General features: G+C 46.2%; 1 protein-coding gene across 1 annotated transcript in view; it reads right to left on the bottom strand.

Annotated features, from left to right (window-relative positions):
* pik3c2b (phosphatidylinositol-4-phosphate 3-kinase, catalytic subunit type 2 beta) overlaps positions 1-25,083 on the bottom strand; it is a 144,802-nt gene that overhangs the window by 100,640 nt on the left and 19,079 nt on the right. Inside the window, 3 exon segments of the mRNA XM_078420987.1 lie at positions 7,657-7,777; positions 13,573-13,727; positions 14,785-14,885. Of these exon segments, the coding sequence (XP_078277113.1) occupies positions 7,657-7,777; positions 13,573-13,727; positions 14,785-14,885 (377 nt within the window).

The raw sequence follows: 25,083 nt of genomic DNA, 5'->3' as shown, positions 1-25,083 counted from the left end.
TCTTTGGGAGGAAACTGAAGATCTCGGAGAAAACCCACACAGGTCACTGGGAGAACGTACAAACTCCGTACAGACGGCGCCCGTAGTCAGGATCGAACCTGAGTCTCCGGCGCTGCATTCGCTGTAAGGCAGCAACTCTACCACTGCGCCACCGTGCCGCACTATTAAGGGGTTGGACACGTTAAAGGCAGGAAACATGTTCTCAATGTTGGGGGAGTCCAGAACCAAGGGCCACAGTTTAAGAATAAGGGGCAGGCCATTTGGAACGGAGATGGGGAAAAACGTTTTCAGTCAGAGAGGTGTGAATCTGTGGAATTCTCTGCCTCAGAAGGCAGTGGAGGCCAATTCTCTGAATGCATTCAAGAGAGAGCCAGATAGAGCTCTTAAGGATAGCGGAGTCAGGGGGTGTGGGGAGAAGGCAGGAACGGGGTACTGATTGAGAATGATCAGCCATGATCACATTGAATGGTGGTGCTGGCTCGAAGGGCCGCATGGCCTACTCCTGCACCTATTGTCTATTGTATAAACATTGAACTCTCTAATTCTCCCTTCCACTCTCGCTTCGTCCCCCATATCCTTCCCTTCCTTCCCTGTGTCCCACTTGGACTCACACACATTACTCCCCTCACCCTCCCCTTCCACCTAGGTTCCTTCCTCTAGCTTCACAATTCACAACTCTTCAATCCTTTTGTCTCACACCTTCTGTATTTTCATCTCTGTGCTTTGTCCAAACATCTGCCTCTCAAAAAACTCTGTAACCTTTGAGAGCATGCATGTCTATGAATGCCCCCAAAATATTGTACCATTTAGTTTATGTTGTCTCCCTTCAAAAGGTCATAAGGTATCGGAGTAGAATTAGGCCATTCGGCCCCTTCAAGTCTAATCCACCATTCAATCATGGCTGATCTATCTTTCCCTCCCAACCCCATTCTCCTGCCTTCTCCCCATAACCTCTGACACCCGTACTAATCAAGAATATATCTATCTCTGCCTTAAAAATATCCACTGACTTGGCCTCCACAGCCTTCTGTGGCAATGAATTCCACAGGTTCACCACCCTCTGACTAAAGAAATTTCTCCTCATCTCCTTCCTAAAAGAATGGCCTTTCATCGCTCCTAATTGGAATGTAATACTTTACACATCCAAGTTAAATTTCAACCATTACACATCTCAGTCTAAAGAAAAGTCCTGACCCAAAGCATCACCTATCCATGTTTTCCGGGGATGCTGCCTGACCCGCTGAGTTGCTCTAGAACCCCGTGTCCTTTTGTTTTAGGGGTACAAGATTCGCTGGTCTGTTTGAATTGAGCTTTTTGAATAAGATTCAACTCACAAGTTGAGAGGGCAAGGATCCCCTCCCTCGAAGTGAACCAAATAAGTTTTTTAATCAACCGATTCAACACTGACCGTGCCTCACAGCGCCAGGGACCCGGGTTCAATCCTGTCTGTACGGAGTTTGTACGTTCTCCCCGTGACCGCGTGGGTTTTCTCCGGGTGCTCCGGTTTTCTCCCACATTCCAAAGACGTACAGGTTTGTGGGTTAATTGGCATCTGTAAATTGTTCCGACTGTATAGGATAGAACTATCTATCAGATAGAACTATCTGAAGAAGGGTCTCGGCCCGAAACGTCACCCATTCCCTCTCTCCTAGATGCTGCCTGACCTGCTGAGTTACTCCAGCATTTTGTGATACCTTCGATTTGTACCAGCATCTGCAGTTATTTTCCTACACAGGATAGAACTAATGTATGGGTGACCGCTTAAGGGAGAATTAGAGAGTCCAATGTTTATACAATAGACAATAGGTGCAGGAGTAGGCCATTCGGCCCTTCGAGCCAGCATGGACTCGATTGACCGAAGGGCCCGTTTCTAGGCTGTATTTCTAAGAAATAAAATAGTACTTTTTATTTCCTACCCTGTGTGATTCCACAAATTAGAGCTCAGAATTGGAGGCCATTTTGTTTATTGGGCCTTCTTTACTTGTTTGAGTTACCTAATTTATGTTCCTGTTCCCTCCCTGAAACTCTGCCATCTTTTCTCAAATACATATTTAAATACAAGTTCCGTGCTTGGGGTTAACATTTTGATAGAGAAAGTCTTGTTCTTTGAATGCCATAAAAGGGAGAAGTTATTCTGCATAGCTGATGATTTTGACTTCAGTTCTGATGCAGTTCCTCCTGCGCTGGGGAAGGTGCCCTTAAAATAGGACAAAAACTGACCTCAACATTGAGTTCCGAGAACAGTTTGTTGATGGGAGGTATCAAGGGCTGTGTTTTGTTACCTCCCCAGAGGGGCTGACTGCCTGAAACACAGGATGCTGCGCCTTCCATGGTTGACAATCACATTTGCGCTTATCTTTCAATGCCACACATCCTGTTACCGAGGAGGCGGTTCTCTTCCCAGTGCGAGCGAGGCACAATCACATATGTTGGTCAGAGTGCCAGCGTTTTAATCCTTGTGTGGAAGCTGCACGATTAATCTCTGCAGGCTACTCGCGTAGCAATGCAGGGTTTCAGCTGCACAGCCACACAGTGATTGCCCCAGTGGGTGCCCGAATCACGTGGGCGTACATCACAATGCACAGCTTGAGAGAGCACAGAAGCTGTAAGACTCGTACAACCCTGAACCACCAGACTAGGCTTCCGATAAAGTACATCAATTCACAAGTGACAGGAGCAGAATTAGGCCGTTCGGCACATCAAGTTGACTCCGCCATTCAATCGTGGCTGATCTATCTTTCTCTCTCAACCCCACTCTCCTGCCTTCTCCCCACAACCCCTGACACCCGTACCAATCAAGAATCTATCTATCTCTGCCTTAAAAATATCCACTGACTTGGAGTCCACAGCCGTCTGTGGCAATGAACTCCACAGAAAGCCACCAGGTGCCTCAAGTCTGCACCAAGAATCTCCACTGCATTAGCTCCACTCTCCTGCAACCTCTGCCTAGCCCCATGTTCCCTTCTTATCTAGAAACAAGGGACTGAAGATGCTGGTTAACGCACAATAGGACACAGTGCTGGAGTAGACACAAAATACTGACCCGCTTAACTCAGGGGGACAGGCAGCATCTCTGGAGAGAAGGTATGGGTGAGACCTTTCCTCAGACTGATAGTGAGGCCCAGCACAAATTGGAGGAACAGCATCTCATATTTTGCTTGGGCAGTTTACACACCAGCGGTATGAACATTGACTTATAGACAATAGACAATAGACAATAGGTGCAGGAGTAGGCCATTCAGCCCTTCGAGCCAGCACCGCCATTCAATGCGATCATGGCTGATCACTCTCAATCAGTACCCCGTTCCTACCTTCTCCCCATACCCCCTCACTCTGCTATCCTTAAGAGCTCTATCCAGCTCTCTCTTGAAAGCATCCAACGAACTGGCCTCCACTGCCTTCTGAGGCAGAGAATTCCGCACCTTCACCACTCTCTGACTGAAAAAGTTCTTCCTCATCTCCGTTCTAAATGGCCTACCCCTTATTCTTAAACTGTGGCCCCTTGTTCTGGACTCCCCCAACATTGGGAACATGTTTCCTGCCTCTAATGTGTCCAATCCACCAATTATCTTATATGTTTCAATAAGATCCCCCCTCATCCTTCTAAATTCCAGTGTATACAAGCCTAATTGCTCCAGCCTTTCAACATACGACAGTCCCGCCATTCCGGGAATCAACCTAGTGAACCTACGCTGCACGCCCTCAATAGCAAGAATATCCTTCCTCAAATTTGGAGACCAAAACTGCACACAGTACTCCAGGTGCGGTCTCACCAGGGCCCGGACTTCTCCAACTTCAGATAGTTCCTCTGTCCCTCTCTAACCCTCCCCCTTCCCAGTTTTCCCACTAGTCTTCCTGTCTCCGACTACATCCTATCTTTGTCCCGCCCCCTCCCCTGACATCAGTCTGAAGAAGGGTCTCGACCCGAAACGCCACCCATTCCTTCTCTCCTGAGATGCTGCCTGACCCGCTGAGTTACTCCAGCATTTTGTGTCTACCTTCAATTTGAACCAGCATCTGCAATTATTTTCCTACACTTCTTCAGACTGAAGTTCAGTTCAGCTCAGACGCATTCCTTCCCTCCAGAGATGCTGCCTGCAGCATTAGTCCAGCATTTTGTGTCCACCTTCGATTTAAACCAGCATGTGCAGTTATTTCCTACACAGTGCTGGAGTAACTCAGCGGGTCAGGCAAAATCTCAGCCTGTATGTCATATTTCCATCTACGCATGCACATGATGTCTGTGTGAACATGTCTACACCCACATGTTCCTGTGTATGGAAGTCAGAGTCATACAGCATGGAAACAGGCCCTTCCACGCCGACCTAGATGCCCCATCCACGCTAGTCCCACCTGCCTGCGTTTGGCCCACAATCCTCTAAACCTTTCCTATCCCTGTATCTGTCCAAATGTCTTGTAAATGTTGTTGTAGTACTTGCCTCAACTACTAGATGCCTCTAAGATCTAGACACAAAGTGTAGATATGAAGAAATGCATACAGAAGAGGTACGTGCATGCACACACAAAAAATATTCATTAAAACGCATGCACATACACAGGGCAGGGGCGGCGCAGCGATAGAGTTGCTGCCTTACAGCTCCAGAGACCAGGGTTCGATCCTGACTACGGGTGCTGTCTGTACGGAGTTTGTACATTCTCCCCGTGACCTGCGTGGGTTTTCTCCGGGCGCTCCGCTTTCCTCCCACACTCCAAAGACGTACAGGTTTTTTCTAGGTTAACTGTCTTGGTAAATTGTCCCTAGTGTGTGTAGGAGAGCACTAGTGTAAGGGGATCGCTGGCCTTTTTCAGCGCTAAATCCCCAAACTAAACACATAGAATGATGCACACCAGCTGTTCATTACTAGTTTTGTTTTCAAAATAAAAACTAACAGCTGCATTTGATATTGCCACACTAAACAAACTGTGAAAAATTAAAAACTGCAAATAGAATCTTGTTTTAAATAAAAATTGAGATCGGAAGCTGCCAAGGTAGCTCCAGTCATCTATGTGTTTACATGATAACTAGTCAAACTGAAAGTAACACATCGGGGCAATGGTTTTGCAGATCCCTGCAAAGCTTTTCCGCACATTAGTACTTGCGGCTTGTTGGGGAATTGGGAGCATTTTTAGTTTAGTTCAGAGATACAGCGCGGAAACAGGCCCTTCGGCCCACCGACCCATGAACCCCGCACACTAACACTATCCTACACAAACGAGGACAATTTACATTTATACCAAGCCAATTAACTTACAAACTTGTACGTCTTTGGAGCGTGGGCAGAAACTGAAGATCTCAGAGAGAACCCACGCAGGTCACGGGAAGAACGTATAAACTCCGTACAGACAGCACCCGTAGTCAGGATCGAACCTGGGTCTCTGGAGCTGTAAGGCAGCAACTCTGCCGCTCTGCCGCTGTGCCGCTGTGCCACTGTGCGCCCTGACAAGCTTTTTATTGCTGTGTAATCTAAGGATTTCTTAACTACCAACCAATTAACTGACTTTTAACATAAAGGTCTATTCTGAGATTTTCTTTTCTCTCGTTTACTGGCGATAACGATGTGGGGCATTATTTATCCAAACGGAATGATATCAAGTCAACCGAACTCCCAGGGTGTGTGCAATAGATCCATTACACATGGATCAGGGGACTTAATAACAGCTGGCACATCTATTCCAAACATGATTTGCAATTGCGAGTGCCAGCTGATCTTTAACAACATTGATGTGGACAAGGCATTCTGTATATCTTTCTGCATATCCTGTTATATCTTTCTCAAACAATTAAAGTGATGCTACATGCAAAAAATAAGATGCGACACGTTTTACACCAATTTAAATCTTGTGCCCAGCCTCAAAGAACTTGGCAGCAGACACTTTCATTTCGAGGCATCGTGAAAAATTAGGAGCAAGACTAGCGAGAGGAAACAAAGTGCTGGCGTAACTTATAGCGGGTCAGACAGCATCTCTGGGGAACATGGACAGGTGACGTTTCGGGTCAAAACCTTTCTTCAGGTGCTTCGGGTCAGAACCCTTTTTCAGACTGAAGAAGGGAGCTGACCGGAAATGCCACCTGCCCGTATTCTACAGAGATGCTGCCTGACCCGCTGAATTACTCCAGCACTTTGTGTACTTTCTTCAAAGGAGGCAAAACTTGAGGAGATTTCACGGTGGAGCAGTAAAATGTAGAGAGGAAATAATAATCTGGTATCTTCATTGCCCCAATTAGTGACACCCATTCGTGATGTTAGCTTATTAATCCAGATTTATATAATTACATGAATTATGTAATAATGCACGGTGGCGCAGCGGTAGAGTTGCTGCCTTACAGCGAATGCAGCGCCGGAGATTCAGGTTCGATCCTGACTACGGGCGCAGTCCGTACGGAGTTTGTACGTTCTCCCCGTGACCTGCGTGGGTTTTCTCCGAGATCTTCGGTTTCCTCCCACACTCCAAAGACGTACAGGTATGTAGGCTAATTGGCTGGGCAAATGTAAAAATTGGCCCTAGTGTGTAGTGTTAATGTGCGGGGATCGCTGGGCGGCGCGGACCCGGTGGGCCGAAGGGCCTGTTTCCGCGCTGTATCTCTAAATCTAAATCTAAATCTAAAAATCTAATTCACACCAGCTTCCATGGTGGGATTCATACTCAATCCTCCAGATCAATAATTTTCATATCTGGCTACTCATCCAGTAACTCAATCACAGGCTAACATACCCTCGGGTTCACAAATGAGGAATACCTGTGACAAAATAAATAAAATCGCATCTGATAAAATTAGGGCCTGTAATTCCTCTGGGAAGAATCGGCAATTTCAGGAGTGAAGGGAAAAGATTAAATGGAAAACCAATGGGAAAGAACACAATCCTCACCTGTCACCAATTCCAATCACAGAGCAGCGCTTGCAAATAAGTGAAGAATGTTCAAAACTAACCAGCCACTTTAACCACTCAGCAGTTATCTCCATTCGTGGCTCAGTGTGTTCTACGATGCACAGACACTGAACCCCTTCATGGTTGCCCATATCAACACATAGACAGCAGCACAGTGGCACAGCTGGTAGAGCTACTGCCTCACAGAGCCAGAGACCCCTGGTTCGATCCTGACCTCGTGAGCTGTCTGTGCTGAGTCTGCACGTTCTACCTGAGGCTACGTTGGCTTTCTCCGGGTGCTCCGGTTTCCTCCCACTTCCCAAAGACATGCGGGTTGGTAAGTTCATTAATTAGTTGGCACCCGTCCATTTGTGTGAGATGATGGCACAGCTTTGATGTTGCCCTGTTTGGAGAGAGGAACGTATCTTCTGTGGCTGCATTATCTGCCGTAGCTGACTAGGTCTATCCTGGACAGGCACACCCTCCCAGAACCTTCCACAGGTGAAGTTATGTCTGGCCATTGGATTGGGGAGTGTGTTGCTGTTAATTGGCTCCTGTAAAACTGCCTCTAGTGCGTAGGCAGTGGATGATCGATGGTCGGCATGGTATTTATTCACAAAATGCTGGAGTAACTCAGCAGGTCAGGCAACATCTCAGGAGAGAAGGAATGGGTGACGTTTCGGGTCGAGGCCCTCTCGGTGGGCTGAAGGGCTTGTTTCCAAGCTGTATCTCTGAACTGAACATAGGCTGCTCATTGACGTGCTAAAGCTTATAGCAAGCAACTTACTTTCGTAAAAATTCTTCCTGTCCGCAGATCTTCAAGATAAAATCGTCAACGTTGATGCTTGCGAGATTGTCATAAATATAACAGAGCGTTTGATAGATAATTAGGTCCACCGTGGAGCCCCCTGGGAAGAAAGGGAAAGTCACAACCGATGAACAACGCGTCTTAACATTCTTCACTCTAGTTCTTTCACCAATTGGCTGCAAAATGGCCCAACATGTGAAGTTACAAAGAAACATAGCCTGTCGAGGCTACTGAATTAATTGAACGGCAGGATAATAAGATGTTTAAAAATTAAGAGATTACTTGATCGCAAAGATGATGGGAGACTTGGGTCATAAGCAGAAGAATTTTAAGTAAGTGAATTTGTGACTTTATTGAATTTAAAATAACATGTAGTTATCAAGGAAAACACTTTTTTACAGGTCAGGCATTCATATTCCCTTATCATGTATCTGTACACTGTGGGCAGCGCGATTGTAATCATGTATTGTCCTTCCGCTGACTGATTACTGCGTAACAAAGCTTTTCATTGTACCTCGGTACACGTGACAATCAACTAAACTTAAACAGGTACCTTCCAAAGTAATTCATTAACATTGCTACAACATACTGCCCACTGAGATAGGACTGTAAGTTTTTCATGCTAATGCGTCGGGCCCAAATCGTGGACGAGATCGAAGGCCAGCGAAGAGAACTTAGAGGCAACAGAAGCACAAATGAGAGTTTACGTCAGGTAAGATGAGGCAGGGAACCCTACAGAGATGGAAAAAGAGCATTATAAATCCTGACACAAAGTGCTGGAGTAACTCAGCAGGTCAGGCAGCATCCCTGGAGAACATGGATGTTTCAGGTTGGGACCTTTCTTTAATGTATGGGTAGGTGGTGGGATGGTTGTGGGGGGGGATGGAAGAAAGAAAGCTGGAAGAGAACAGGGGCAGGACAAAGCCTAGCAAGTGGATAGCTGCATAGTAAGGGGGCTTCTTGATAGGTAGATGGTGGACAAAGGCCAGAGCTGAAAAGATAGAAGGTGCGAGACAAAAATATTGAAGGGGTGCGAATTGTGAAGTTGGAGGAAGGAATGTAGGTGGAGGGGGAGGGGAGCAACAGGCACAAGTCCAATCTCTACAAAAACTCCTGCATCAGGAGACCAAAATTACTCCAAAATGCTGGAGTAACTCAGCAGGTCAGGCAGCATCTCAGGAGAGAAGGAATGGGTGACGTTTCGGGTCGAGACCCAAAACATCACCCATTCCTTCTCTCCTGAGATGCTGCCTGGCCTGCTGAGTTACTCCAGCATGTTGTGAATAAATACCTTCGATTTGTACCAGCATCTGCAGTTATTTTCTTTAAATTACTCCAAGGTACATATGCATGTATGCATTTACCCAAGGTCACATCTGCACAGTTATTAGGTTTGTAGATGTCAGCTTCTTTAAAAAAAAAATCTTAAATGGGATAAAATTTCAATTTAAGGTCCTGCAGCATCATCATTAAATTCCAGCTTCGCAGATATAAAAAATGTAGAGTTTGCATTATTTAACCACGCGAGCACGAATTGGCAATTTGAGAAACACAAATAGCCGAGAGTGAACTGTCAACCTTTAAAGTAGAATGGACTTTGTATTAGAAAATAAAGCAGCCACACATTAATCCAATGCATCCGCATGATAAACGTGCAATCCTATCTCGGTGGACAGGGTGCTGCACCAATGTTTATGAATTATTTTAGGAAGGTGTATGTGAATTCCTGACCTGCAGAAAAAGTATTTTCCTTGATAACTACACGTTAATTTTTCTTCTAAACTCAATAAAGTCATAGGGCGGCATGGTGGCGCAGCGGTAGAGTTGCTGCCTTACAGCGAATGCAGCGCCGGAGACTCAGGTTCGATCCTGACTATGGGCGCCGTCTTTACGGAGTTTGTACGTTCTCCTCGTGACCTGCGTGGGTTTTCTCCGAGATCTTCGGTTTCCTCCCACACTCCAAAGACGGACAGGTATGTAGGTTAATTGACTGGGCAAATGTAAAAATTATCCCTAGTGTGTGTAGGATAGTGTTAATGTGCGGGGATCGCTGGGCGGCGCGGACTCGGTGGGCCGAAGGGCCTGTTTCTGCGCTGTATCTCTAAATCTAAAAATCTAAAATTCGTTTTTTTCAGTTTTGCATCTACTTTCAGAAGCTAATCTAGTTTTCCTGAACCTTTTCCAGATGGGAATAACACCATTCTCCTGATGATAGCCTCATCTTTACTCAATTCACTTGTGGGCTGTGGGTTTTGTTGGTCAGGCAAGCATTTATAGCCCAAGACTTTGCCCCAGTAACCAAGAAGAATTAACTATGATTCCAGGTCAAGGTTGTGTGCATCTAATCGAGATACACGCAGGTAGGTAATGATGTCCCCATGTATTTACTGTGCTCGTTGTTCAGAGGTTGTATGGATGGGAGGTGCTGTCAGAGTAGACTTGGTGGATAAATGCAGTATATTTTGTAGTTACAAGGAACTGCAGATGCTGGTTTCTACCAGAGATTGATACAAAGTGCTGGAGTAACTCAGCAGGTGGATGGGTGATTTTTCGGGTCGGGACCTAGAAGAAGGGTCTTGACCCAAAACGTCACCCACCCTGTTGCTCCAGAGAGCCTGTCTGACCCGCTGAGTTACTCCAGCACTTTGTGTAGGAAAATAACTGCAGATGCTGGTACAAATCGAAGGTATCACAAAATGCTGGAGTAACTCAGCAGGTCAGGCAGCATCTCAGGAGAGAAGGAATGGGTGACGTTTCGGGTCGAGACGTCTGAAGAAGGGTCTCGACACGAAACGTCACCCATTCCTTCTCTCATAGATGCTGCCTGACCTGCTGAGTTACTCCAGCATTTTATGATACCAGCACTTTGTGTGTATCGTTTTGTTTATATTTTGTAGATGGTACACACTGTTGTGATGATGAACCTGTGCTGGGGAAGAGAATATTTAGGGTGATCAATGGCATGTTAGTCAAGGAGACTACGTTGGCCTAGGGTGGCACGGTGGCGCAGCTGGTAGAGCTTCTGTCTCACAGCGTCAGAGACCCGGACTCGATCCTGACCTTGGGTTCTGCCTATCTGGAGTCTTTGTACGTTCTCCCTGTGACCACTTGAGTTTCAATAGACAATAGGTGCAGGAGGAGGCCATTTGGCCCTTCGAGCCAGCACCGCCATTCAATGTGATCATGGCTGATCATTCTCAATCAGTACCCCGTTCCTGCCTTCTCCCCATACCCCCTGACTCCGCTATCCTTAAGAGCTCTATCCAGCTCTTTCTTGAATGCATTCAGAGAATTGGCCTCCACTGCCTTCTGAGGCAGAGAATTCCACAGATTCACAACTCTCTGACTGAAAAAGTTTTTCCTCATCTCAGTTCTAAATGGCCTACCCCTTATTCTTAAACTGTGGACCCTGGTTCTGGACTCCCCCAACATTGGGAACATGTTTCCTGCCTCTAACGTGTCCAACCCCTTAATAATCTTATACGTTTCGATAAGATCTTCTCTCATCCTTGTTTCGATAAGATCTCCTCTCATCCTTTCCTCCGGTTTCCTCCCACATCCCAAAGATGTGCGGGTTTGTAGGTTAATTGTAAAATGCCCCTGGTGTGTGGGGAGTGGATGAGTAAATGGGATAATTAACTGGTATAACGGGTGGTTGATGGGCCTGTTTAAAATGCTGTATCTCTAAACTAATTTTTTTTTTAATGGTACTGAGGTCTTCATTATCTCTCAGTATTTGAAACAAACCAAAATGCTTTAATTTCTTTGCAAAAGATTAATTAAAATGAATGCAAATGGGAAAACTGAGAATATTTTCAGCCAATTTGTTCCCTCTTCTGAAAGGATTGACTTAATGTCATGTACAGTCGATGTGTGATGACATCCATTCAACTGCAAGTATAATTGATGGGCCCCAGCACCTTGCCTTTCAGTAGGCAACTCGAACCCGTCCCAATTAAATACTCATACATGGGTTAATGTTTTTGCTCCAATGTTTCCAAACGGGTCGAAATCAGCTGATTAGACAGATCAATGATGAGCCGAGCACCTTGTCATAAGGTTATTCGAACACAGTGATTTAATTACTGGGCCATTGATTTTGATGACACAAGTCCAAATCCCACAAAGGCAGCCAGGGCATTGAAAGTCATGCAAGTGCAAATCTGGAAAACAGCTTCAGAAAAGATGACCCCGGAACCATTTTTTTGTTTAGTTTAGTTCAGAGATACAGCGTGGAAACAGACGGTTCGGCCCACCAAGTCCGCGCCGACCAGCGAAATCGGAGCGAAACCGGAGATCCCCGAGAAAACCCACACAGGTCGAATGCATAAACTCTATACAGATAGCACCTGGAGTTAGAATCTAACTCTGGCGCTGTAAGGCAGCAACTCTACCGCCTCATTGGATCATGGTAAATATACTGTGACCTATCAATGTTCTTCATAAGTCATAGGTGCAGAATTATGCCATTCGGCCCACTGAGTCTACATCACCCAAGGTAGACACCAAATGCTGGAGTAACTCAGCGGGACAGGCAGCATCTATGGAGAGAAGGAACGGGTGACGTTTCGGGTCAAGAACCTTCTTCTACTCCACCATTCAATCATGGCTGATCTATCTTTCCCTCTCAACCCCATTCTCCTGCCTTCTCCCCACAACATTCGACACACTTACTGATCAAGAATCCATCATTCTCCGGTTTAAAAATTCCCAATGACTTGGCCGCCACAGCCGTCTGTGGCAATGAACTCCACAGATTACCCACCCTCTGACTAAAGAAATTCCTCCTCGTCTCCTTTCTGAAGATACGTCCTATTATTCTGATGCAGTGAATGAACTCTGCTGGTCTTATCCTGTTGATGATTCCACACTCACCAAGTGGTTGGCTCTGAAAAGGCTCAGCAAGCCAGCTTTATTCAGAGGTTAATTAGGAAGTTAACAACAAATAATAGCCATTGCGTTAATGCAGAATGACATAAACCTATTTAAAACTAGACCAAGTGGACCCGTTGGGCCCAAACCTCTCCTGCATTGGTGCAGCACACTCTCCTAGGCCCCTCCTTCCCCACCCCTCCCCCCCACTTCCTTTTCCCCCTCAACACCCCCCTGTCCACTTAATCACTAAAGTGACAATGGTGAGTAAGGTGGGCCTAAAATTGTTGCGCTATCGTGTGCCGTTTTGGCTGAAGTTCAGTCACAAACAAGATAATAAACGAGAGTTTTAGTATATAGATGACAGATTTAACATCAGTGGCCAAAAATGATTGATGCAATGGATTGAATGTCTTGTGAATCACAAGACAAATAAGAGTTCAACGTGGAAAAAACACAATGACAAAATATCTCATCAATAAAAGTTTAGTCACTGAACCAAAGAAAAGGATTTTGCTGACATTTTCTTGAAATGGACCAAGAATGCACACAACAGTGAGCTCACTTTGTGTCTTCCAAATAGTAGAAACAAAGTAAAATTAAAATTACTTAGCTTAATTAAACTGCGTGTAATGCTTGAGCAAAACTTTGAGTTAACATGTTACAGTTTAGTTTATTGTCACGTGTACCGAGGTACAGTGAAAAGCTTTTGTTGCATGCTATCCAGTCAGCGGAAAGGCAATACATGATTTCAATCAACCCATTTACAGTGTATAGATACATGATAAGGGAACAACGTTTAGTGCAAGGTAAAGCCAGCAAAGTCCGAACTAGGATAGTCCGAACAAGAAAACCCATGCAAGTCACGGGGAGAACGTACGAACTCCGTACACACAAGCAACCATTAGCCAGGATCGAACCCGGGTCTCTGGTGCTGTAAGCGCTGTAAGGCATCAACTCTACTGCTGCGCCACCGTGCAGCCTCCGTTTTCCAAAAATGGATTACCTAAATCCGAAACTCACCATCGCACGTGAACGTAAGAGGCTCCGAAAGACTGCCAGCAGACACAGTAACCTTCACACTGATACCATCTCCATGTTGGTCATTCCGGATGACAACTGGACTCCAGATTAATCCCACGTTCTCTCCACTTTCACAGGTGTAGTTACCTCGAAGCCTAATAGAGAGGAAAACATAGTTACCAATTTTACACTTAACTCTGCTGACTCTCCCCAAGAGATTTCACATCGTCATATTGATTATATCGCACAGGCAAGTGGTAACGTATAGCATCTACGAGCTTCCATTTGGTGAAAAGATCAATTTCCAATTAGTGCCAAGGGAATATTGGCAGTGCCTATAATGGCAATAAGTGCCATTATTCTACAATAATTCACAGAATTCCTCATGCGTGGAATAGACACAGAGTGCTGGAGTAACTCAGCGGGTCAGGCAGCATCTCTGGTGAAAAAGGGTGGATGCAGTTTCATGTTGGGACCCTTCTTCAGACTGATGTCACCCATCCTTTTTCTCCAGTGATGCTGCCTGACCCGCTGAGTTACTCCAGCACTCTGTGTCTATCTTTGGTTAAAAACTAGCATCTGCAGGTCTTTTGTTTCTCATGTGTGGGCTTGGGCATTGAGCAATGCAGGTTATCAAACTACAGAGCCTGCTTTATAACTGACATTGATTAGAAACATTGAAAATGAACACACCTCTCTTGGCTGACACCAGGGCACTCGTTCTACTCATTTTTCCATGGTCTCTATCCTACCTTCCTATTCATCTCCTTGCCTTTTCTTCTGCCATGCAGCTTAAAACAAGCCTGATTTCTAACTTATCCCATTTGAGGCCGCTGGCTTTCCAAAAGACCACAAGACATAGGAGAAGCCCATTCAGCCCATCAAGTCTACGCCATCATGGGTGATCTATTTCTTTCCCCTCTTAACCCCAGGGATGTGGGCCAAATGTGGGCAGGTGGGATTAGCGTAGATTGGGCCCCTTGGTCAGCATGGGCAAAGTTGGGCTGAATGGCCTATTTCTGTGCTGTATTACTCTAATACTTCCAAGATGAAAAATGAAGAACTTTTAATCATCACATATCAACTGTTTTTGTCCTCTAGACGTTTCTACGCAATCAGGAACTAATACAAACATTATTGCACAAGCACAAAACCTGCTGTACTACTCAAGGTTACCAAAATGGAAATGTCTTAATAATAAAAAATAATTACACATCCAGCATGTGACAGAACGCTGCGACCTCTTCATTCCTCTCTTCCGAGACTTCTAGTAGCTCATAACTTTCCGTCTCGTAGGGATCGTAAAGGGAGCTCTGTAACACAAAAGAAATTACAATACTGCAACTTTATTAATGGCCTTGTTCTTAATATATTTATTTGCAGACAGGATAAAACAGAGGATTGAAAGGTTCATCAGTTGATGAAAAGATAGTTTCTTTTTCAGCTAACCTGCAGCTTTAGACAATAGGTGCAGGAGTAGGCCATTCGGCCCTTCAAGATACAACTCATTAGAAATGTTTACAACCAGTAATAAAGCCTATAATTTATTAAATTATACAACATACAAGTGTTTCAATTTGGTTCGTGCAATGCCCAGGAGATATGTTCCTCCTCACTGCATATATATGTATATATCATTGCATTTAACTATGTGGGACTCTTCAAAGCTTCTTGGCACTAGATGAGCACAAGTAATGCATCATCAAGCCACACTTCACGCTAAACTTTGAAGCGTTGTAAAATGCAAATCCAATTTATGATAAAAGCTCTTTGCTCTTTCAATAACCCTGATATTTCCTAGATCAGCTTCAGTAAGCTTTTCAGCTGTAACCTAACCCACAAATGCTAAAATACCACATAAAAGAGACATATGGCAAAGATTGGGACACATAACGTTATTGGAATGCGATAGTTCGCAATCGCAGAGCAAAGTGTGGCTTGATCATATCTTGGCATCTTTTAGGTTACGCATTTTATGTTGCACTTTGATGGTATGTTAATAAGTGAGTAACGACAAATTATAGCAAATGTAGATAAGCATGAGGGAGAACAAGGACAGCACAGTGGTGCAGCTGGTAGAGCTGCTGCCTCACAGCAACAAAGACCCTCGTTCGATCCTGACCTCGGCTGCGGTCTGTGAGGAGTTTGTACTTTCTCCCAGTGACCGCGTGGGTTTCCTCCGGGTGCTCCGGTTTCCTCCCACATCCTCCTGGTGTGCGAGGAGTGGATGTGAAAGTGGGATAACATAGAACTAGTGAGAACTTTTTAAGAAAGGAGGGAGAGAGAAAACGGGTAATTATAGACCAGTTAGTCTGATATCAGTGGTGGGGAAGATGCTGGAGTCAATTATAAAAGACGAAATTGCTGAGCATTTGGATAGCAGTAACGGGATCATTCCGAGTCAGCATGGATTTACGAAGGGGAAATCATGCTTGACAAATCTACTGGAATTTTTTGAGGATGTAACTAGGAAAATTGACAAGGGAGAGTCAGTGGATGTGGTGTACCTCGACTTTCAGAAAGCCTTCGACAAGGTCCCACATAGGAGATTAGTGGGCAAAATTAGGGCACACAGTATTGGGGGTAGGGTACTGACATTGATAGAAAATTGGTTGACAGACAGAAAGCAAAGAGTGGGGATAAATGGGTCCCTTTCGGAATGGCAGGCAGTGACCAGTGGGGTACCGCAAGGTTCGGTGCTGGGACCCCAGCTATTTACGATATACATTAATGACTTAGACGAAGGGATTAAAAGTACCATTAGCAAATTTGCAGATGATACTAAGTTGGGGGGTAGTGTGAATTGTGAGGAAGATGCAATAAGGCTGCAGGGTGACTTGGACAGGTTGTGTGAGTGGGCGGATACATGGCAGATGCAGTTTAATGTAGATAAGTGTGAGGTTATTCACTTTGGAAGTAAGAATAGAAAGGCAGATTATTATCTGAATGGTGTCAAGTTAGGAGGAGGGGGAGTTCAACGAGATCTGGGTGTCCTAGTGCATCAGTCAATGAAAGGAAGCATGCAGATACAGCAGGCAGTGAAGAAAGCCAATGGAATGTTGGCCTTCGTAACAAGAGGAGTTGAGTATAGGAACAAAGAGGTCCTTCTACAGTTGTACCGGGCCCTGGTGAGACCGCACCTGGAGTACTGTGTGCAGTTTTGGTCTCCAAATTTGAGGAAGGATATTCTTGCTATGGAGGGCGTGCAGCGTAGGTTCACTAGGTTAATTCCCGGAATGTCGGGATTGTCGTATGTTGAAAGGCTGGAGCGATTGGGCTTGTATACACTGGAATTTAGAAGGATGAGGGGGGATCTTATTGAAACATATAAGATAATTAGGGGATTGGACACATTAGAGGCAGATAACATGTTCCCAATGTTGGGGGAGTCCAGAACAAGGGGCCACAGTTTAAGAATAAGGGGTAGGCCATTTAGAACGGAGATGAGGAAGAACTTTTTCAGTCAGAGAGTGGTGAAGGTGTGGAATTCTCTGCCTCAGAAGGCAGTGGAGGCCAGTTCGTTGGATGCTTTCAAGAGAGAGCTGGATAGAGCTCTTAAGGATAGCGGAGTGAGGGGGTATGGGGAGAAGGCAGGAACGGGGTACTGATTGAGAGTGATCAGCCATGATCGCATTGAATGGCGGTGCTGGCTCGAAGGGCTGAATGGCCTACTCCTGCACCTATTGTCTATTGTCTATAACTGGCGATTGATGGTTGGAGTCGACTCGGTAGACTCGAAGGGCCTGTTTCCATGCAGTATCTCCAAAGTAAAGTAAACAAAGTTCATAGCTGAATGGAAAAGGATAGGAGGCATGAGTGACGCATAAATGATGTCATGGACCACTAGGGCCAAAGTGCCTGTGTCTGAACGGTGTCATTCTATGCAAGTTAGATGAGATAGCATTCTGACACAGAGCCGTTAGAGTAGATGAGTAACAAACTGATCAAAAATTATTGTTCACAATCATTCTGAAAGAATTCAAAAGTTAGATATACATTTAAATACCAGAGAAATAAAGATGGCAGCTGAAGTAGAGAAATGCATAGAAAGAAAATTACTTAAATTTTATACCAATCACAGAATATAATTGGATGAAATACCCAAACACAACTTACTGTTAAACACTGAAAAATAGACCATTCAGCCCATTGAGTCCCCAATTTATTTTTCAAACAGCAGTTTGTACACAAACAGCGACAAGATTGTGAAGATAGTGATGAAACTAATCACAAAGAAATGACTGGGCCCATGTGGCAGAGTTGTACATCAAGAGCTGGGTAGGAAGGAACTGCAGATGCTGGTTTACACTGAAGATAGACACAAAATGCTGGAGTAACTCAGCGGGACAAGCAGCATCTCTGGATAGACGGAATGGGTGACGTTTCGGGTCGAGACCCTTCTTCAGACTGAGTGTCAGGGGAGAGAGAGACACAGAGATATGGAAGGGTAAGGTGTGAAAACGAGAGATCGAAGGGGACGAAGTTCAAGGAAAATATAGAACAGATCATTGTTAGCTAGGAGAAGGTGGCAACGAGAGATAAAAAGATAAAATTTAATCAGGTGGACAGTCAAACCGGTCAGAGAACTAGGATAGGGGAGGGATGGAGAGAGAGGGAAAGCAAGGGTTACTTGAAGTAAGAGAAGTCAATTTTTATATCGCTGCAAGTTGCCCAAGCGAAATATGTACATCAGAGTTGTCTGGTATACGATAGACTGGATCAGAGATCTAATGTGGTTTTTCGCATGGTACTAATATGATTCATCAGTCAACAAGCATATAGAGAACTCCTACACTTTTCCATTAAACAGTAATGGGGAATTGACACACACTCTGCACAAAATTGTTGTTGCTATGGTCTGAACATTACTCTCACAAAATTAAAAAACTATATCAGGACTGAGATTTAAGAAAATGGTGAGGCTTGATTTTAACGCACGAGGATCTTTACTTAAGATAAAATGCGACCTAGTCTAACTTGCCCCATTCCAACACTGAAATTTGCAAGTGTATTCAAAAGCTGTTCCATTCGAGACATCATAATCAAATCAATATCCTTCTCTACTCAATGGTAAAATGTTTGTGAACGGTGAATCAAATTTTCTCCTGGCTAAAAATAAAGAGGCATTCATTAGTGTCTGACAACTTGGATTGTTTCTTTGACTGATGGGCTTGCGAGATTGCTATGATTTTTAATATGATTGACTCACATCCTTGAACAGACCTTTGTCACATTACAGCTCAAAAAACCCACAGCGTATGTGTCACAATTTGAAACTTTCCTAAACTGTTGTGATGCAGAGTATTTACTTTTAAATGATTGGCCCAAGTTTGAGGTTTACTTTGACATTTGAAGCCGGAAGAAAATGAGATGATCATCATAAATAAAAGCAAAAGATGATAGGATTATACAAGCTTAATAAATTGAAACAGCTTTGTGTCTATCTTGTGGTTGAAACAAAAACTAAATTTAAGCCTAAATATAATATCCAATAAATTCAATATGGTATTCAAGATGAACATTCTCCTCATAGAATGGCAAACATATAGTTGAAACAAATACCTTAATAAGATATAAGAGGTAGCAAATGAGAAAGAAAGGAATGACTAGCTTTATTCGTTTGGTTAGGTCAACTCGTAAGAGGAGACACAAGGAAGAAGACATGTCTGAAGAAGGGTCTCAACACAAAACCTTGTCTACTAATCTCCTCCATAGATGCCGCCTGACCTGCTGAGTTACTCCAGCATTTTGTCCTTTACTTTCAGCAGAGAGAAGAGAGAATTTACTTTGGCACAAACCAGCTGTGCTTTTACACAACAAAAGTAGATAAAGAAATTAAAGCGGATAAACAAATTAAAGAGGGAGTAAATCGTTGATAGCAGGGTACAGTCAGGAAGGATGAAAGGAGGCTGGTGGAGAATACACATTGATGGAGATTAGTTGGACTTAGTCAGACAGCACGGAAACAAGCCCTTCAGCCCAACTTTCCCCTGCCGGCCAACATGCCTCATCTACACTAATCCCACCTGCCCGCGTTTGGCCCATGTAGAAACAAAGCACTGCAGATGCAGGTCTATACCACAGATAGTACACAAAATGCTGAAATAACTCAGTGGGTCAAGCAACATCTCGAGAGAAAAGGGATGGGTGACATTTCAGATTGGGTCTGAAGAAGGGTCCTGACCTGAAACCTCACCTGTCTATGTTCTCCAGAGATGCTGCTTGACCCGCTGAGTTACAGCAGTGATGCACAAAATGCTGGAGTAACTCAATGAACACATAGTGCCTCTGAAGGAATTGATGATGTTTCGGGATGAGATCCTTCTTCAGACACCAGCACTTTGTGTCTATCTTAGCGTTTGGCTCATATCCTTCTAAACCTCTGAGGAAGGGTCCCGACCTGAAACGTCAGCCATTTCTTCTTTCCAGAGATGTCTCCTGTCCCGCTGAGATACACCAGCATTTTGTGTCTACCTTCGGTGTAAACCAGCACCTGTAGTTCCATCCTACTCATTTCAGCGGCAGGAAAAAAGGCATAACTACTAAAGGATGTAACCACCTATTTACTACTGCCCTTTCTTAGAAACATAGAAAACAGGTGCAGAAGGAGCCCATTTGGCCCTTCGAGCCAGCACCACCACTCATTGCGATCATGGCTGATCATCCACAATCAGCCTGCCTTCTCCCCATATCCCTTGATTCCGCTAGCCCCTAGAGCTCTATCTAACTCTCTCTTAAATTCATCCAGTGATTTGGCCTCCACTGCCTTCTGTGGCAGAGAATTCCACAAATTCGCAACTCTCTGGGTGAAAAGGTTTCTTCTCACCTCAGTTTTAAATGGCCTCCCCTTTATTCTTAGACTGTGAGTGTGGCCCCTGGTTCTGGACTCCCGCCAACATTGGGAACATTTTTCCTGCATCTAGCTTGTCCAGTCCTTTTATAATTTTATACGTGAAGTGTGCGCATGTGCGGACCTTCGTGACCTTGTACCATGTCCATCTTCTCCATCAGCTCCATCACTCCTTGATAATATTAATCGAGAACTTCCTTCCCCACTCCCATCTTCCCCTATGAAAACTTCTATAATAAGTCATTCTAAAATTGAAAATGTAAATAACAATACGAGTAAAGTTGATGACCAAGCAATATATGTACCACCAGTGCTGCGACGGTCATCAAGACATACTAAACCCCCTGACCGTCTCAACTTATAAATATGAGGGGAGAATGAAGTGCGCGCATGTGCGGGACTCTCAGGCGGGCGAGGCCTGCGGAATCAGCGATAATTTCCAGATGCTTTGAAGACGCTTTGAGCTGGATAGAGCTCTTAAGGATAGCGGAGTGAGGGGGTATGGGGAGAAGGCAGGAACGGGGTACTGATTGAGAATGATCAGCCATGATCGCATTGAATGGCGGTGCTGGCTCGAAGGGCTGAATGGCCTCCTCCTGCACCTATTGTCTATTGTCTAAGATGTCTATTGCAAAAATGAGTTGCTTAAAGCTTAAATAAAGTTTAAGTAAATTGGAATTTTCATTTGCCTCACAACAATACGTCTACTAAGATCCCCTCTCATCCTTCTAAACTCGTGAACACAAGCCCAGTCTTTCCAATCTTTCCTCAACCCTTCTAAACCTTTCCCACCCATGGCATGCGCCTGTCCACGTGTCCATTACCTGTTGTTATAAGTCTTAAAGGTATAAAATAATAATAAAAGAAGGACAATGTTTCTCTAGCTCAACACCCCCACGTGTTTTTTGCAGCGTCCTTGGGTTGTTTGGAGCAGGGGGTTCGGGGCCACCTGCCGAGTGTTTTGCAGAGGGATGGAGAGTTAGTCTGAGGCCTGGAGCCTGTAGGCCGCGCCGTTACCATGGTGACCAGGGCGGCCAGCGAGGCCTGGCCCGCCCGCGCTCCCAACCGCCTCGCCGCCTCCTCCGCCGCCGCCGCCAGCAGCAGCGCCCACCGCCACCGCCACCGCCACCGCCACCGCCACAGCGTCGCACTCAGCACCAGCGCCAGCAACAGCGTCAGCGTCAGGCCGCCCGTCCACAGCACCCACATCGGCCCGGCCCGGCCCGGCCCGGCCCACCGCCACAGCGTCGCACTCAGCAACAGCGTGAGGCCGCCCGTCCACAGCACCCACATCACCGCCGGGGAGACCAGGGGGGAGGGAGGAGAAGGGGGGGGGGGAGAGTGAGAGGAGAAGGGGGGGGAGAGAGAGGAGGGGGGGAGAGAGGAGGGGGAGAGAGAGGAGGGGGAGAGAGAGGAGGGGGAGAGAGAGGAGGGGGGGAGAGAGGAGGGGGGGAGAGAGGAGGGGGAGAGAGAGGAGGGGGGGAGAGAGAGAGAGGAGGGGGGGAGAGAGAGAGAGGAGGGGGGGAGGGGAGAGAGAGGAGGGGGAGAGAGAGGAGGGGGGGAGGGGAGAGAGAGGAGGGGGAGAGAGAGGAGGGAGAGAGTGAGGAGGGGGGAGAGAGAGAGAGAGAGAGAGAGGGGGGGAGAAGAGAGAGAGAGGAGAGTGGGGGGGAGAGAGAGAGGAGGGGGGGAGGGAGAGAGAGAGGGGGAGAGAGAGGAGGGGGAGAGAGGAGGGGGAGAGAGAGGAGGGAGAGAGTGAGAGGAGGGGGGGAGAGAGAGAGAGGAGGGGGGGAGAGAGAGAGAGAGAGAGAGAGAGGGGGAAAGAAGAGAGAGAGAGGAGAGTGGGGGGGAGAGAGAGAGGAGGGGGGGGAGGGAGAGAGAGAGAGGAGAAGGGAGGGAGAGAGAAAGAGGGGGGGAGAGAAAGAGGGGGGGGAGAGAGAGAGGGGGGAGAAAGGGGAGGGAAAGAAGAGGGAGAGAGGAGAGGGTTGGGGGGAAGAGAGGAGAAGGGAGGGAGAGAGTGAGAGGAGAAGAGGGAGAGAGGAGGAGGTTAGAGAGAGAGGGGAGGAGGTTAGAGAGAGAGGGGAGGAGGTTAGAGAGAGTTGGAGGAGAAGGGGGGAGAGAGGAGAGGAGAGAGAGGAGAGGAGAGAGAGGGGAGGAGGTTAGAGAGTTAGAGGAGAAGGGGGAGAGAGGAGAGGAGGTTAGAGAGAGTTAGAGGAGAAGGGAGAGAGAGAAGAGGGAGGGAGAGGGGAGGGGAGGGGGAGAGAGAAGAGAGAGTGAGAGGAGGAGGAGGGAGAGAGAGGGAGAAGGGGGAATGGAGAAGGGGAGGAGAAGGTGGGGGGGAGAGAGTGAGAAGGGGAGAGTGAGAGGGGGAGAGATAGAGGAGAGAGGGGAGGAGAGAGAGTAGAGGAGGAGAGGGAGAGGAGAGGGGAGGAGAAGGGGGGGAGGGAGAGAGAGAGGAGAGAGGGGGGAAAGAAGAGGGTGAGAGAGAGAGAGGAGGGGGAGAGAGAGAAGGGGTAGAGAGGAGAAGGGGACAGAGAAAGAGGGAGGGCAGATGAGGGGGGATGAGTGAGGGAGGGGAGAGGGATGGGGATGGAGAGGAAACGAGAGGGAGCGAGAGAGGGGCAGTGAGGGAGAGAGGGTGAAGGGAGAGAGGGAGGGAGAAAAGTGGGAGAGAGAAAAGGAGGGAGGCAGAGAATGCAATAGAGGGACAGAGAGAGAGAGAGAGAAAAGGGGAGAGAGAGGAACAGAGAGAAAAGGGGGATGGCAGAGTGAGAAAAGGGAGGAGAGAAGGGGAGAAGAATAGTGAAGAAAAGGGAGAGATGGTGAAAGGAAAAAGGGGAGAGAGGAGGGAGAGAAGGGAAAGAGGGTGAGGGAGAGAGGGAAACGAGAGAAAGAAAAGGGAAGGGGGGAGAAGAAGGGGGAGGGGAGGGGAGAGTCGTGGAGTTAATGTTGGGGAGGGAAGAAAGAGTGATCTGGGCGAGTCACTAATTTAATGTGGTGGGGGGGGGGGTGAGAAAGGGGAACTCGTGGGGAGAAGAAACGTGATGGTGCAAGATTTAAGGTTACGTCGGTGAAATGAAAGAGGTATTATACAGCTCATGTAGCAGGCAGATTAATCTGGATAAACCAGGAACATAAGATGCTGGTTTGCAGTTTATGTAGAAGGCAGATGCCAACTGATGATCAACAGTTGTGGCCAATGGCAGATATTGGGAGCATTAGTGAGGGGTTAAATTGGACATGGGTTGCAGAGTAAATGAACGTGCGAGTGATAAGAACCGTTGTGAAGGAACATTAGAATACAAGGCTGCATTCATGGTTGCTGCCAACAGCTCTGCAGTACAATTCTGCACAGCTCAGATGGTGACTGGTAATCGTGAGCAGTGATGCACACAGCAAGAGGCAGCTAATTGGAGTGATATATGGTATTGACACTTTTGAACAGCTGAAATCGTAGGCATGGCTAAATGCATAATTAAGTATTCGTGGGAAAGTGTGGCAGTCAAAAGCATGATGAATAATTACAGAGTCAGTCATGCCACACGGAAGCAGGCCCTTCGGCCCAAATTGTCCATGTTGACCAACCTGCCCCATCTGAGCTCGTTCCATTTGCCCACGTCTGGCGCATATACCTATCAACCCTTCCTATCCAACCACCTGTCTAAGTGTCTTTTAAATCCTGTTTATAGTACCTGTCTCTACCTCCTTTGGCAGCTCATTCTATAAACCCACCACCCTCTGATAGGAAAACGGACCCCTCCTCCCAGTCTTGCCCCTCTCACCTTTCACCTAGGTCCTGATTCTTGCTTCCACTAACCTGGGCAAAAGACTCTGCATTCACCCTAGGGTGACAATGCAACTAAACACTGGAGTTTATTGAGGAGCACAGCAGAAATATTTCAAACGCTAGTACATCAACATAAGTGAATTGAAAACATAGCCCGTTTGACAATAGACAATAGGTGCAGGAGTAGGCCATTCGGCCCTTCGAGCACGATTTGGTCTGATAGCTGACTACATCCAAGGTCTAGCAAAAGTTGTACCACTCTTGCTGACTCCGGCAATTAAGCAAGGTCAGGCGAGAGGAGATTCAGCAGACTTGCAGTCGGGAGAAGAGTCGACCACATATGTTTCAAATTTCTTGGGCCATATTTGTGCTAACTCTCATGTGGTACGATGACCATCGTGGGCTGAAACACATTTGGTATGGAGCACTTCTCGTTCTTCATACAATACATCACTAAGGCAATGTGGCCTAACAGAAAGAAGAATTTTATGTGGCTTGGCCCAACTCCAAAAAGAGCAGATCAGGCAAAGGGAGAATAATCATCCAGGCTTTGTTCAACAATGTACGATAGCGTTCGTGAAAGAGCAGCTCGGATAAATCCAATTAAAAGTTGGCCTTGCGTCACAGAGACTCCAGTTCCCATCAGTCACGATGTTGTACGAGCATCAGTTGCATCGAATGAGCACGGAATCGTATGCCATGAGACGTTATCATGTCGAAGAAAAACGAACGAGCAAGTACGTGAGCTGGTACAATGCTCACCCATGTCTGCATGAAATGGGTAACCAAGGCAATAACAGCAGGCAGAAGGAGAATGGAAATTTGTAGCTTGGCTCAAATCCAAAGTGGCAAAGATTGCACAGAGAGCCAGCTATCA

This window comes from Rhinoraja longicauda, chromosome 24 (assembly GCF_053455715.1).
Source record: "Rhinoraja longicauda isolate Sanriku21f chromosome 24, sRhiLon1.1, whole genome shotgun sequence".
In the NCBI taxonomy this organism is placed as follows: domain Eukaryota; kingdom Metazoa; phylum Chordata; class Chondrichthyes; order Rajiformes; family Arhynchobatidae; genus Rhinoraja; species Rhinoraja longicauda.
Note: the sequence above shows the minus strand (reverse complement) of the source record. Positions and strands in the feature narration are given on the sequence as shown.